This window comes from Hippopotamus amphibius, chromosome 10, assembly GCF_030028045.1.
Source record: "Hippopotamus amphibius kiboko isolate mHipAmp2 chromosome 10, mHipAmp2.hap2, whole genome shotgun sequence".
NCBI lineage: Eukaryota > Metazoa > Chordata > Mammalia > Artiodactyla > Hippopotamidae > Hippopotamus > Hippopotamus amphibius.
In genome coordinates this window covers 34,453,980-34,467,835 of record NC_080195.1, presented here as the reverse complement: position 1 = coordinate 34,467,835, position 13,856 = coordinate 34,453,980, and the positions used below count along the sequence as shown (strand labels likewise).

The 13,856-nt window shown below is 47.8% G+C and overlaps 1 protein-coding gene across 1 annotated transcript in view; it reads right to left on the bottom strand.

Annotated features, from left to right (window-relative positions):
* PSD3 (pleckstrin and Sec7 domain containing 3) overlaps positions 1–13,329 on the bottom strand; it is a 528,631-nt gene extending 515,302 nt beyond the window's left edge. Inside the window, exon 1 of the mRNA XM_057697902.1 lies at positions 12,607–13,329. Within this exon, the coding sequence (XP_057553885.1) occupies positions 12,607–13,329 (723 nt within the window). The remainder of the gene's footprint in view (positions 1–12,606) is intronic.
* Between the last annotated feature and the right edge of the window lie 527 nt (positions 13,330–13,856).

Below are 13,856 nucleotides of genomic sequence, written 5' to 3'. Positions count from 1 at the left end.
GGAGCAACTAAGCCTGTGTGCCACAACTACTGAGCCTGTGCTCTAGAGCCCAAGAGCCACAACTACTGAGCCCCTGTGCCACAACTACTGAAGCCCGTGGGCCTAGAGCCTGTGCTCTGCAACAAGAAAAGCCACAGCAATAAGAAGCCCACACACAACTAAGAGTAGCCCCGGCTCACCGCAACTAGAGAAAGGCTGCACACAGCAACAAAGATCCAACGCAGCCAAAAATAAATAATAAATAAATTTATAAAAATAAAATAAAATTAAAAAATAAAAAGGACACTGGAACTAACCAAGCAAACTTGAACCCAGAGAACCAATAGAGTTTTATCCAGTACATTTTGTAAAATCCAAATTTTCTTTAACTTTTTTTTTTTTTTTTTAACTCTAGGTAGACCTGGCTCAAGTGTTTTATTTTTAGAATGTGGTCTAACAATGAAAACCTCTTGAAAACATTTTTGAGTGTCAGGACACTTTACTAACACGAATTTGTGCCCAGGGAGGTTTCTGTGTCTGGAACACAGGTCTCCTTGGGACACTTCCCTTAGGTCAGACATGCTGAAGAGCTGTAACAAGCATCTGGGGAGAGCAGAGGAGGCTGCCTGTGCCTGGGAAGGGGTAGAAAGGAAACCAGTGACTCCTGGGGGCGCCCGTGTTGGGGAGGGGGACGGAGGGGTGGGGCGGGGGACGGAGGGGCGGGGCGGGGGACGGAGGGGCGGGGGACAGAAGGGCGGGGCGGGGTGGGGGGTGGTTTTAAGCAGGGGATAAAGGGACGAGAATTAAGCAGAAGTGGTTGTGTTTATGAAGAGACACAATGAAGCTGTCAGCCAGGACTTTACAGGCTTCACTAGTCTACCTCCCACGTCCTAACCTTGTCTTTGGGACCCTGAGGCACACGACTTTACACTTCCAGCTACAGAGAGCTCTTTTGCTTTCCTAGATTTCTATGCTTAAATAATTTTATGTTTCTCAAGGTCCCATCAGTTCTGGATAGTGGGTGATGAAACCATAGTGAATTCAGATATTAAGTGTGTATGTAACAATTTAAACAAGGAAAATACAACCCTTGTCTTGATAGGTGGAGAGGTGGGAGGGTATTCAGGCATACAGAGGAGAGGGAAGACCCCACTCCTCTCCCCCATCTTGACTTGTATGCTTCTGTCCTGTCACTCTTCCAGAAGCACAGGGTCCAGCCCGCAGCCTGGGGCACAGAAGCGGCACAAGACCTGGGATGGGACACAGCTGGGAGAAGGTTTGGGCAGACAGAGAACTAATCCAAGTGTGGGTCACCCAGCATCTGCAAACTCCATCCCAGGCATGGTTCCAAGTACTTTAAGTGCTAGTACACACTTAATCCTTATTTTCTATCAGGCAGGTCCTCATTTAACCTCTATTTTACAGATGAGGAAACTGAGGCACAGAGAGAATAAGTAACTCACCAAGGCCACCCTGGAGGAAGGGGCAGGCAGAGCCGGCCTCTCACCAGAGTCTGGCTCCTGGGGCAGTTCTTCAAGGCTGGGCTCACGCTGACCACATGCTGAAGGACACACATGAGGGCAAGACTTCATTAACCTCTCCTGCATGACCTTTCTGGATCCTTGGCCCAAAGTTAGCAGACAGGGAGCCCTAAGCATAGCTGAGGTCCAATAAGATGGGGGTTTGCAGCTCGCTTTTCATGTGATTTTAACAAAAGCATGAAATGGCTCTCTCTCTGAGCATGTTGATGGATTTTGTCGCCTGCTACAGTCAGGAATAACTGATTTTGTTCTTTGCTCTTAACAGAATAGGAACGCATTTTCTCATCAGGGAAAGACTGTTGCACTAGCAGCATAGACAGGCCCGGTGAGGCTGTGAAGAGGGGAAATGAACGAAACAAGTTCTTGGGCTGGTCTTCGTGATGAAGAGGCCTGAGACGTCTTAATAATCATAACGATTCTGTCTGGGCGGGAAAGAGGCAGGAAAGCCAAGCTAACGTTGCTGTTGTGAGCCGACATGCTGTTAGTGTCACAGATTTCTAAACGTCGTGTTTGTTCAGGAGTCACAGAGGGCCTGCTCCCAGACCTGTTTGATTTGCTGTCCAAACAGCAGGATCCTCCACGTCTGTGGCAAGATAGAGTCCCTGCGTGCTCGCTCATTCACAGAACCATCCCAGAGTCAACCGGCCCCCCCTCCCCCCTGCTTCCTGCAAGAAACAGCTTCCAATTCACAGTCTGGTCCAGCATGCAGGACCCTTTCCTGCGTCTCTGCGTCTCTTAGCAACACCTCCCAAGGCGGCCCTGTTCAGTTGCCATCACTGCCTGCCACCTGGGAAAGGAAACCGGCCAGGTCTGGTGCGGAACCACCACTCTCTAATGCACAGACATGGCACTCTGTGTCCAGATTTTCTGGTCCTGGCTTCAAAGTCTCCAGTGTTGCATTAAATGATGCATATTTTTTAGTCCTGGAATATGTGCTTCTCTCATGGTATTTTATTATTTTCAGTAAATGTAGTTGACTATTTCAAATTTATTTTTTATACTTTCGAATAAAAGAGATAAACTAACAAGCCACAAACCTTAATTTTTCAGTTTGGAAAACATTCACTCTCTGTATATGTGACCACATATTGATTCATGAAATTCACACATGAACTCAGGAGAAACCACAAACTCAGACCCTCTCTACATTCTAGCAATCCAAGCTTTCCTCCCTTCTCTCAGATGGCCCATCTCCATTAAGAATCTTCTCCTGACTAAATGGAACAGAGATGGTGACTTTTCTCTTTGTATTATGATGTGCGAATAGTAACTTGCACAGTTTTCCCATTCAGCCATCACCCCATTGTAGGCCTACACTGATTATTACACAAAGTGGTAAAATTTTGTCTTACTCTGCTGATGTTTCTTGCATATATATGTCTAAAAATCCCTCTTTGCATATATATTTGTCTACCTTAAATGTTAAGCTTATAGAAAGCAGGAAAAGAATCTTCTGCCGCTGTTTGTGCTTTATAAAGGACCTACAGTAACATTTAATAAATTCTTTTAATAATGCTTCAAATAACTTACAGGTAGGCAGCAGTGTAATTCCTGACACTACTTCTAATCGGATTTATGTGATGCCTTTTTCTCAAAGGGCTCCAGAAGCTACAAACAACAAGACGACACAATGAACAAAGACTGCCAGTCCTCAGTGGCTCAAAACACAGCATAAAGGTGGTGGGAGGGCAGTTTGCAGAGAACTACAAGGAAAAGCTCATCTTCTAAAACAGACTGAGGATGAGAAGGGAAACGATTTTGCCATGAGCTTTCTAAAATGGCATGAAAAGTAGACTGATTTACCTAAGTTGAAACTATTTATTTTAGAGGTTGTGTAAAGCATGAAGTAAAGCTGGTTCTTTAGGAGAATAGTTACTGCTATTGAGGGTCATTATCCACAAAGATTATTCACAAAGTAGATGCAGAAAACTAGGTCACCAAGCTCAGCCAGAAATATCACTGTAATTCTTTGGCTAAGGGCCCACCCAGGAACTCTTTAAATATTAGCATAAGCCACCAGAGAAATACATTTTCATAAAAACACCACTATGCTAAATTATGACCCCAAAGATAGTTGGAAATTTTATCCTACTTTGGATTGACTCCAACAGTGCCAACCACCCCTTGCTTGCTGAGTCACTGGCGTGGACAGCCCCACAGTTCACTGTCTACAAATGTGAGCTGGAGGGATGGAAGCCTGTGAGGGAAGAACTGGTAAAAGAGAAGGCCACTTAGTGTGTTTTTGCCATAATCTAGAAGTTGAGAAATATTTACGGAGCACCTATTATGTGCAATGCGTTTGTAATACTTGAAAAAGTTGGGGGGGGGGGAGAGTTTTTCTATTTAAATTGAAGAGGAAAATTAGAAACTTGCACTCAGCCAAAAACAACTCCATGCTTGTTCTGCTTTTGTGAAATATGCTTGCAGCGCTGAGAAAACCAAAAAACAGGATTACCTAGCAATCCAATGTAACTTTAAGATGTTTTGCTAAAAAAATGGAATGTTCTGCACCTGCTCTTGTAAGTTTCTGTTTGGAAACTTCCATGCTTTGTAAACATGTGTGCTATTAAAGTAAGGCTCACCCTGAGCTCGGGGCCCAGAACTTTGGAGCGTTAGCTCGTCTGGGGCTGCCAGCTCAATAAACCTGAGTTCTCCAACCCTCCGAGTGCGGTGCTTGGTTTCTCGACGGACCGATTTCTACAACAAAATCATTACCACTATGCACTGCAACAAGTTTAACTTTTTGAGGTACAAATACGGAAAAGACCTGCTCTGTTGTCTATCATTAGAACACAGTTTCATTTGGGGAAATCGCAAATCCTTGAGTAACTGGAGTTTTTGCCCCCTTCACCTGTCTGAGTCCTCAGGACCTCATCAAACCTCTACAGTTCAGAACTAAAGGACTTTGAAGAAAACTAGAGCCCCTCTCCCCCCACCTCTATGTTCAGAGGGAGTTCATCTGTGTGCTTCAAGGATTCTTTGACAAGATCAGGAAGTGGGAGGCAGATTCAATCCTGTAATCTGCAGAGTAACTGTAGAGAGCTTGCTTCTTAGCCACACCCACCCTTCCCTTAATTTCTGTGTTTCTCTCCCGCTTAAAACCGTGCTTAGAATAAATCTCAGACTCCCTACCGAAAACCAAGAGGCCCTGTGTGATCTGGCCCTGCCTACGGCGCTGAGCACGGCTCCCAGGAACTTACGCCCCCAATGACCCCACAGGTACACGAGACTGCTCTGCTAACCCTGCCTAGAACCTTCCCTCCCTGATCTTCCCATGGCTGCCTCCTGTCTGTCACTCAAGGCTTAACTCTGAGGTCACCTTCGCTCATCACACAAACCAGACCACCCACTCGAGCACTCACCCCTCATCGCCCCTTGTTTTATTTTCTTCCAAGCACTTGTGGCAATCTGAAGTGCTATGCCCGCATGCTGTCTGCTTGTTTATCATTCCCTGTAGGAGCAAGGGCGTTGTGTATTCACTGCCGTACCCCCGGTGCCTGGAACAGTGCCTGCCACGTAGCTGGTGGTCAAGACATATTTACTGAGTGAATGAATCCAGAAGTTATTTGTTCAGCAACTCGATTCATCCACAGAGTGACCATAATCATAAAAAGCACAGTATCATCTCTGAACACACAAAATTAGGAGAAAAAAAAATCCTTATTACAACTTGTAAGATTTTCTGCTAGCTGAACCACTCAACTTGTACTTTACACAATTAACAAACTTGCCTTACAATTTGAACCAATTTGCTGTCTAGTTTCCTGGCCTCTGGCGGATTAGAAGAAGTGTAATAGACACACTAACAGCAGCAAGAAGGGATAGGTCAGCATGGAGAAAACTAAAAAATTACTAAAAAGCAAAAAGAACTGAGAGAACAGAGTATTGGGGGCATTAAGTGTAAAAGCAAATAGTCTCACAGATCTAAAGCTGCCCGCGAGAAATACTCCTGCCACAGTGATCGCTTAAGTTACCAAGAAAATTATGTCGTATGTATGTATATGTGTCTAAGGAAACAGGGAAATAGTAAATGTTAAGTGCTCCTTTGAAAAGTTTTTGTCCAAAATGGTATTTTTATTGTTATTTTAAAGGGCAAGCGAAATTCGGTTTTCTAAGAGAACTGATTTCTGTGGAACATGTTAGAGAACTCTTCCCCCTCCCTCCGTCCCTTCTCACAGTTAGAACTGTGTAGCTAACCATGTCTCTTTCAGCTTGAGCAGCTGGAAAGCACGCAAATTCGACTTTCAAACATACTGGTTCCATTGGCCTTTATGGCATCTTCTTTAGGGTTCTTTTCCTCATCTTGACCTGATCTTTCCTTCATCTTGACACTTATTTATATTTGTCCAGAACTGATTCTGTATCACTGATTTACCTTCGCCATTATTTTTATTATTTGTGCTACAGTTGTAGGGCACTTTAAATCCTTTATGGAAAAAGATTAAGTGAGATCTCTCTGCATACGGCATGGGACGGATGGGGTGACATTTTAATTGTTCTTCATCATACAATCAGACTGAGAATTCAGTGAAGAGTCACCAAGCTCCTGGCAGGTAAAATGGAATTTTCAAATCATGGCGCATTTAGCACGTAATCTACTGGACCTGGTAACTGAAAGGTTAAAACAAAATCACACATCCTGAAAACTGAAAGTTAAATTCCAAAAAGTTAAAATTGACTAAATATAATCACAGGAAATGTGCACAACACAAAGAGCAGCCAGAAAAGGGCCGCAGCTGCTGACTTCTTCAGGACGGAGGAGAGCGGAGGTCCTCACAGCACAGGTGCAGCCCAGCGGTGGCGAGATCGTGGAGCCAGGTCCTTTCCTTTGCCAACCTCGTGTTTTCACTCAGACGACTCAGTTCCAGGCACGTGGCTTCTCCTGACTGTCCTGACTTCTCCTCGGATGCTGTGAGCACCCCAGGGAGTCGCTGTGACCTTGAATGCACCACACACAGGACCTGAAGGGCTACCGAACCTCGCTTTCACCTAAGCACTTACACTTGTGTAAATCTTGTAGCATCTTACAATCTCTAAACATCTACAAGGAAAATGGTCTTTGAAAGAGAAAACTTAGCAAATTATGCCCAGTAGCAGATTCTGGAAGCAAATCTATTTATAAACTATATCAGGCAATAATTTGATTCTAATACGTGGCTTGTTCAGGGATGCTTTTCAAAACATCTCCTTAAAGAGCTATAAAAACTGGCTTCCTTAAAATCTGAGAGGCCTCAGGTAGGACCCTTATTCAAAGCAGTGACTTTATAAATTTTGGTGAAACTCCCTGAAATCTATTGGGTTGGCTGTCCACACCTGCCCCCTTCTCTCCACATCCCATTAGTTCCTAGGACCTGTCCCTCTCGCAGGTTTACATGGTTATAACCAGCTTTGGGCTCTCAGTAGACCTGATAGCACCAGGTGAGCTTCCCCACCCCTGCCCCCACCATAGAAGGTTGGGTGGGCACCAACCCCCAACCTGCACTGGACCAGCAAGCCTCTTCGCAGGGGGCTGGGAATAGGCGTGAGGGATCCCAGTATTTAACCAGAGGAGATGTAAGTCTGGGAACTGTGGGTGACCAGATTCCTCCCCGTGGGGTAGGGAGCAGAGGAAGGAGAGAGAGAAAGAAGGGTTCAGAGAAGAGGGCAGAGGGCAACAAGTGAGTTGAAAAGAGACCTGGATGCTCTGGCGCTCTCGGGCCAGGTGTCCTGAGGTCCAGCTGCAGCCCCGCTGCTGGCTCCTACACACCCGACACTTACAGGCAAAGGTGCTAAATAGCTTTGAGGGTTTCTATCATACACAACCGAGAATCCTAACTAATTTACAAGGGCACAAAATTTGAAAGTTAAACTGAGGCAATGGTTGGAACTGATTTCAACTGGCTGAGTAAGGACAAGCCCCACTCTTCATCGTTCTGGGCCTTAATTCTGGAATCGGTTTCCAATATCCCTTTGCTGAGTAATTAATTCATGGGACTAAAAACAAAGCAATCCCTTTCAGCAAATGTATTTCCTTGTAATATGGGAAAATAACAAAACATGATTCCTTTTTGTATAGTTATAAAAAAAATTCAGTATTTTGTCCAAATCTCTCAAGCCAAACCTAATACTTGACTAGTGCTACCAATATTTTGTAGAGAAATTAAACACTTGAGATTAGAAAATTGGGTATATATTGGTGTAAAATGTTTAAAAATGTATTTTAGTTCCTTTTTATCCTCTGGATACTAGACAGGCATCTAATTTTACCAATAAAGGAGTTCCCCAACAGTAGTGACTTCTAAATATGATGGACTTTTAGAGATTTGTCATCAAAAGCTATAGCTTTGGTAGAGTTTCCACAAACATAGATGCAAATGGATTGGCAAGAATTTAGAATCTTGAGCTGGGGGGAAGAAACCACAGTCTGATCTTTTTACCTTTCAGATGAGGAATTGAGACCCAGCGTGAAGAGATGGCTTTTACACAGTTAACTTGAACCAAAGAGAGGCCCAGACCCTGGGTCCCCTCTCCTGCCCCAAATCATTTCTACGCATCCTGGGGGCACCATGTGAAGTGGTCCGTGTGCTCTCTGCCCTCTTCTCCTATCAAGATGAGGAGGTGATGTGGGGTCACGAGGGCGGCTCCTGCACAATGACCGCAGGACGTCTGTGTGAACGTCAAAGGAAGGGATAAGGAGAGAAAAAGAGTGAGAGCACGTTGTCATGGGAACGCCAAGGCAAACCACAAGATGGAAGAGTTGAAACCCATTCTGCTATCTCAGGCTTTATTTACTCAAGTAATAAATCAAGACATCTGTGTCAAAACCAGTGCAGTGTAAAACTGACTAAAGACAAGCTTCTGAATCCAATCTACACAGTCTTCTAAATATCAAAATCTTTTAAAAGAGACACCACTGCACATTTATCTACATCACTGTTCAAGTTATTATATATATGGCACTTGTGTAAGTTCTCTCTTTGTTCTAGCTTCTTTTTAAAAATTCTAAGTTGCTATCCAAAAATGATTAATACAAAGACACAATTATCTAGAATTTTATCATTCTATGAGCAGAACAGTTTCTAAACTCACAACAGGCTAGAAAAGTTGAACAGGCTTGAGAAATTAAGCATTGACTCCAGATGAGATCAGTGACCTCCTCCTGGGGGTTAGGTGTACCTGGGGTCAGTATTCAACTTCAGAGAGAACTTCATTCAACTCGCATCTGGTCAGAGAAAGAAAGACCAGACTTTACGGGTGACAGCAAACACCTGTGGCCCTAAAATGTTGTGGTGGGGATTAGGGTTACTGCCCCGAAGCGGTGCTGATCTGTATCACTGGATGTCAACCCCCTTCCAAGGTTCATTCATTCAACTGACTGTCCAGTGCTGGTCTGTAGAGAACATCCCAGCTCCCACTGAACTCCACATCCCCTGCGAGACGCACGCCCACTTCGGGCAGCTTGCCTGCCCTGAAGCCGTTTGACAAAATAATTCATCTTTAGAGACAAGCTGAGGTAGATGAAGTTAAATTATTTTCATACTTTTATTTCATTAAACAGTTTCATTCCCTTTCTGGATTCGAAAGTTGATACTTATCCTAGAAGGTCAGAGCTGGAAAGACCTCAGAGGTCAGATGGGGTTAGCTCGATTTGCTCCATGAATCATCAGGGCGCTTAGATAGTTGGTTACAGAACCAGAGCTTCTCCTGAATCCCAGTGACAGTGACCTTTCCTCTAGATAAAAACTCTCTATCAAAAACGTAATACACTTTTACAGACATGTTTCGGACCCTGGTTTTATTTTAAGGCAGAACAATGCAAGACATAGAGGGTTAAAGCTATTCTCTCCTGTCTGCTGTGTATAAATGGACCCTCAGGGAATAACTGCCCCCGCTTCCTTGTGCCCCACCCCCAGCCCCCAGCCTCCGGGGGCCCCTGTTTGCCCTGCTAATTCTTACCCTGGCTTCTAAACCCTGAACGCTCCTAGCAGCTAATGATGAAAACTCAAAAAGCTGATTGTTTTTGCGCTGAGAGAGGAAGGGAAAGAGGAAGACCAAAATAAAGAGGTAAAATTCCTGCGAAATTTAAAGCTACAGGTGGGGTGGCATTTGAAGGGAGATTTTTAATATTACTTACTCTTAATTTTCTAACGTCATTTACACACCAAAAGTCATTGTAATTTCCAAACATAAAATGTGTAAGATAGAAAGACTTAGTTTGGAAAAAAAATGGAAAATTCCCAAAATGATTGTAGAGAAAGCTTTTTACCCCTCTCGTTTGAATGGTGTCTGTTCTCTGTGTCTTTGTATCTTTAGCCCCAAACTCAAGTCACATATCAGCAAGGCCGGGTCACTAGACCCGATATTCCTGAGGCCCCTTCTCCCATGTCCCAGGAGAGCATACAGATCCCTAGTCCCGGGGCTGATGGGCTGCCTTCCAAGGAAGCCTCACCCTCTTGGAAGGGAGTGAGAGCAGAGCTCCGGCCTCTGCGTGGACCACAGGACAGCTGTGACCTGGCCTTGGGACTCAGCAAGTCACTGACCATCCTCAAGCATCTGTCTCCTCATGCACGGAGTGGGTGCAGAGATAATGTATAACCTCACAGAGTCGTGAGGTTCTGATAAGAGGGAATTGTGCTTTGGAAGCTCCCCGTAGGGCACAGAGAGCTGTCATTGTTTTCACTAAAGCCTAGTCGTGGTTTGAATGAAGAACTAAGCGAATGCCGCACCTGCTCCTTGTGATGCTTGGAAAGACGTAGGTCAGCAGTGTTCACCCTGGACCCCATTTGTTTCAACAATGAGAGAGTAAATGTAGCCATTTGGAGAAGAAAGTTTGCATTTAGGGTCCAGACTTTTCTGCTTGGAAAGTTGACACAAGGACCTCCATCCTACGATACACATGTAGGAATAGACTTTGCTTCCACGTAAGCAATATTTCACTTTAATAAATGTAGTGAGTATCACATTTTAATGAGACATTTTTAACCAGTCTGCTGCCACTTTGTAGTGACTCACACAGCTAAGTTCCAGGACTGGGCGGTGCTCATGCACTAATCTATCAGACCCTAGGAAACCGTCATGTGCCCAGGGCTGGATGGATGGAAACCTCTCTTTTTTGATTTTCTCCTTTCTCTAATGCCCAAGACCAGGAAACGTCACCCGGCTAAGAACAGCCACGAGGCACTTGGGGGACTTCCAGTTCTGAAGGTTCTGACTTCCTAACTCCCTCTTCGCTGTGGCAGACAGCATCACACAGTCTGACAGGCATGGTCAAGGATAAGTTTAGCCCTGCCTTCTCCCCTGACCCTGGAGCCCCCACACTGACCCCTCTAACTCCATGCTTTCCAGTCCTACCAGGTGTCCCACTGACTTTGCTTCTCCTCTCCTCTCCCCTAAGACAGGGCTGCTGAGGGAGCCTCACTGGCCCCGTGGCAACTGCCAGGCAGGTGGCCTCCTCAGTGTTTTCTGATGGGAAAACTGAGAGTTCTGGTGGTTTGCTCAAGGTTAGGAGTTGACCCTGGGGTTTCCAAGTTTTTAGCCAGGAATCTTGCCATCCTCGCTTTAGATGGGGCAGATGTCTGGGGACCCATTATCAACAGTGGCTAAATGAGGCAGATAAGCAGAAATCTACCCACTTGGACCAATTTCCACAGTGCCTCTCCCTGGAGAACTGGCAACAGCTCTGAGGTTTTCTTACACCCGGAAGGTGGAGGAGAAAGAAGGGGAGATGGCATTTTCAAGTCATCAGAGCGGCATTAAAGTATACAAACAACTACCATGTGACCCCACATTCAGAGACTGGGCTCTGACGGAGGGTATGTCATTCCTCTTAAATCCCTGTAGGAAATACATGATACAAGGACTAGGATGGAATGTAAACCATTTCTTAAGGCAGCATTTCTCTTCTTCCAAGAGTTTCCCTCCAAAGAGAACTTGAGCTCATCCTTTCTCCCTGATTCTCGACTGTGGCTGTACAGGCTGCCTGCTAAGGGGAAAGAGGCAGGAGGGAGGGTGTAGAAGCACACAGGAGGGAGACACAGGCTCCAGATGAAGCAGTATCACCTCCACGCCTCTGGGAGGCCCCTCTCCTGATGTTGTGAATTACATCCATTTCTCCAAGAGTCCCTCCATGTGGACCTTCCACACACTCCAACAAGAGCCCTTCCTTCATCTCATCCCACCAACCCCTCCCCCAACACTCTTCCTCACCCTCACCCTCACCCTCATTACCTATATACGTGCAAAGTAGAGCAAGATGAGTATGCTATGGGGAAAGGGAAAACAAAAGCACAATTTTTAATTTGGTCCACCCATCTTGGGATCAGTACACCTGAGCCAGCTGGAGAGGGGAGGCTGGGCTGATGAGGAGGTTGAGTGTGGATGCAGAGACTAAAATGCTAATAGCAAAGAGTAGGCCTGGCCATGACTGGAGCCAGGAGAGAGGCTGGAAACCACCCAGGGCTACCCTTTCCCTCCTAGTGGGGCGGCTGGAGGCTGACACCCAGGCCAAATATCTGCTGCCAGCAGGGATGGAAGGTGGTCCACTGGGTACAGATGGGGCTGAGTTCTGAGGCTGCCCTCCAGTTCCGGAAACCTCCACAAAACCCACTGAAGCCTCCCCAAGGCCCCCACGCCCATTCTGGAGAAAAGGTTCTGCTTCTGCCCTTTTCCTTTTTGGAAGTAAGAGGAGGATTTTTGCCTAGCCACTTCCCAGTTCCCTCATCTGAAGTTGGGGATAGGAGCCTTTACTTGTTCGGGTGATTTTGCAGAGAAGCGGGCTGCAGGAAAACACCCAGCACAAGGGCTGGCACAGCACAGGGCTCAACAAGTGTCTGCGTGCTTCCTCCAGCCTCCCTCTCCACGTTTCCATAAAGGATGCTAGTCCTCGGCAGAAATCTTGGGAAGCAGCTGTTCATTCTCTCCTTCCACACAATAAGCCGCTAGTGCAGGGAAGGTGGCTGAGCACAGAGGAAGGAGCCCGGCCCGCAGACGGCAAGAGACCCCAGCGTGAGGAGCTGGGGGCCCTGCCGGCACATCTGCCCCCTCTCGCCACTCTCCCTTCTCTGGAAGAGCTCGGGTCTGAAGGATTCAGCCACACGCACTTTCTTACCTTGAGAGGCAGGGCGGCAGGCGGGGCCGGGCAGCTCCTGCTGGTCTGGAGGGGCGCACGGTACCTGCAGAGCCTGGCGCTCCTGGCCCGCGCGGAGGTGCCCGCGCTCTCAGCGCTCCGCGGGCGCACCGGGCAGGGGGCCGGCGCCTCGGCACCGCCCCGGGACACGGGGCTTTCAGCCGCGTCGGCCGCCTGGGCCTGGGGTACCGAGCATCCCAAGGCGTCCCGAGTCTGCGTGTCCATGAGCCACACGTCCCGCGGGGCAGGACCGCCCGGCCAGCGCTTCCAGCAGCCGCCGTCTCCCATGCCGGGAGCCGGGCTAGGGGGTCTGCATGGCCGGGGCTGCCGCCGTCCACGGGTCCCGGAGGCGGGGGCCGGGGGCCGTCTGCGATCGGCGGATCTGCGAGCGCGCCCCCTCCTTGCATCCAGGTCCCGGCTTTTCTCCTCTCCCTCCTTCTCCTCCCCGGGAGCAGAGCAACTGCGCGCAGCTGGTGCCTCTGTCCCACGGCCCTGCCTCTGCGGGGGAGGGGCAGCCAGGCCCCGCGGGAGCCCGAGGGCTCGGCCTGCAGAGAAGCCTGTCCCGGGACCCGGGAAAGAGCGTCCCTCCTCCGGACCCCCTGCAGCCGCTGTCCGGGACGCAGCCGAGGCGGGGCGGGCGCGCGCCGGGGGGGCCCGCAGCTGCACGAAGAGGAAGGAAGTTTTCATCTGCTGCTGCTCAGCCATGACCTCCAGGGGCTCGGCGGGTCCTGCCCGCTAGACTTTCAGACCTTGGTGCCCAGGGATGCGAAGGCCGGCAGCTGTGGGCAGGCGTGACCTGGCCCCATGGCTCCACGACGGCCTGAGGAAGCAAATGACACATCTTCAGCCCAGGGGGAGTCTTCAAGGAGTGGGGATGGGGGTGACCCAGCCACGGGTCTGGACCCTGCACTCACTTCCCAGAATCGCAGCAACAGACAGGCTGGGGGAGCGGGCCGGGAGGGGTCGGCTGCCCGCTCCCTGGTGTGTCTGTAGGATCCCGTTCTGTTCTCCGGCCCCCTTCCCATGGTTGAATTGAAGACACCAAAGTTACTAGTTTCCAAGTTTATGCTAAACTCCATATTAGGGACACCCGTTGTTTGGTGTCTGACCCTGAGAGAGATGATGTAAGGATGAGCCACCAGGACACTTCAAAGCTTCACTTTCAGTCTACCTTTCTTGCATCAGTGACACACAGTTGTAAACAAGTTTAATGTTTTAATAAATTTCCACTT